The sequence below is a fragment of the Malurus melanocephalus genome, unplaced genomic scaffold, assembly GCF_030028575.1.
Source record: "Malurus melanocephalus ecotype Western Australia unplaced genomic scaffold, MMel_1.1 scaffold_1602, whole genome shotgun sequence".
NCBI classification, from domain to species: Eukaryota; Metazoa; Chordata; class Aves; order Passeriformes; family Maluridae; genus Malurus; species Malurus melanocephalus.
In genome coordinates this window covers 17,343-18,649 of record NW_026624834.1, presented here as the reverse complement: position 1 = coordinate 18,649, position 1,307 = coordinate 17,343, and the positions used below count along the sequence as shown (strand labels likewise).

Sequence of the window (1,307 nt, the reverse complement as noted above, 5' to 3'; positions counted from 1 at the left end):
AAACCCTTGACCACTGACCCCTTGACCCACTGACCCCATCCCACCCTTGACCACTGACCCCTTAACCCCTTCACCACTTCACCACTGACCTCTTGACCCCTTGACCCCATAACCCCTTGAACACTGACCCCTTCACCACTTGACCGAAGACCTTTTGACCACCACCCCACTAGTCCCTTGACCACTTGACCACTGACCCCTTGACCACTTGACCACTGATATTTTGACCCCTTGACCACTGACCCCTTGACCTCCACCCCACTGACCACTTAACCACTGACCCCATCCCACCCCTGACCCCTTGACCACTTCACCACTGGTATTTTGACCACTGACCCCTTGACCACTGACCCCTTAACCCCTTGACCCCTTGACCCCTTAACCCCTTGACCCCTTAACCACTGACCCCTTGACCACTTCACCACTGATATTTTGACCCCTTGACCATTTGACCACTTCACCACTGACCACTGATCCCTTGACCCTTGACCACTGACCCCTTGACCCTTTGACCCCTTGACCCCTTAACCACTGACCCCTTAACCCCTTGACCACTGACCCCTTGACCTTAACCCCTTCACGACTTCGCCACTGACCCCTTGACCACTTCACCACTTGACCACTGACCCCTTGACCACTTGACCACTCGATCCCTTGACCCCTTAACCACTGACCCCTTGACCACTTGACCACTTGATCCCTTGACCCTTTGACCACTTGACCACTGACCTTTTGAACACCACCCCACTAATCCCTTGACCACTTGACCACTTGACCACTGACCCCTTGACCACTTCCCACTGATATCCTACCCACTGACCGCTTGACCACTCACCCCCCTTGCCCATCCAGCTCCTCCAGGAGAAATTCCTGGCTTTCGCCACCGAGACGGGCAGCGACGGCCACCAGCGAGTGACCGCGGTCAACCAGATGGTGGACGAGCTCATCGACTACGGCCACTCGGACGCGGCCACCATCGCCGAGTGGAAGGACGGCCTGAACGAGGCGTGGGCTGACCTCTTGGAGCTGATGGACACTCGGGCGCAGATGCTGGCCGCCTCCCACGACCTCCACAAATTCTTCAACGACTGCAAGGACGTTTTGGGGCAAATCGAGGAAAAACGGCGCCGGCTGCCCGAGCTGGCGGCCGGAGACGGCCGGACGTCGGCCGGAGCCATGCAGCGGACGCTGGCGGCCTTCGAGAGGGACGTGGAGGCGTTGGTCACTCAGGTCCGGCGGCTGCAGGAAGGGGCGGCGCAGCTGCGGACGGTCTACGCCGGCGACAACGCCGAGGCCATCGCCGGACG

At 59.4% G+C, this 1,307-nt stretch overlaps 1 protein-coding gene across 1 annotated transcript in view; it reads left to right on the top strand.

Annotated features, from left to right (window-relative positions):
• Positions 1 to 1,307, top strand: part of LOC130587178 (spectrin beta chain, non-erythrocytic 4-like) — a gene marked incomplete at its 3' end in the record, with an annotated part of 21,965 nt that overhangs the window by 3,320 nt on the left and 17,338 nt on the right. The window contains exon 2 of the mRNA XM_057388142.1: positions 853 to 1,293. Within this exon, the coding sequence (XP_057244125.1) occupies positions 853 to 1,293 (441 nt within the window). The remainder of the gene's footprint in view (positions 1 to 852; positions 1,294 to 1,307) is intronic.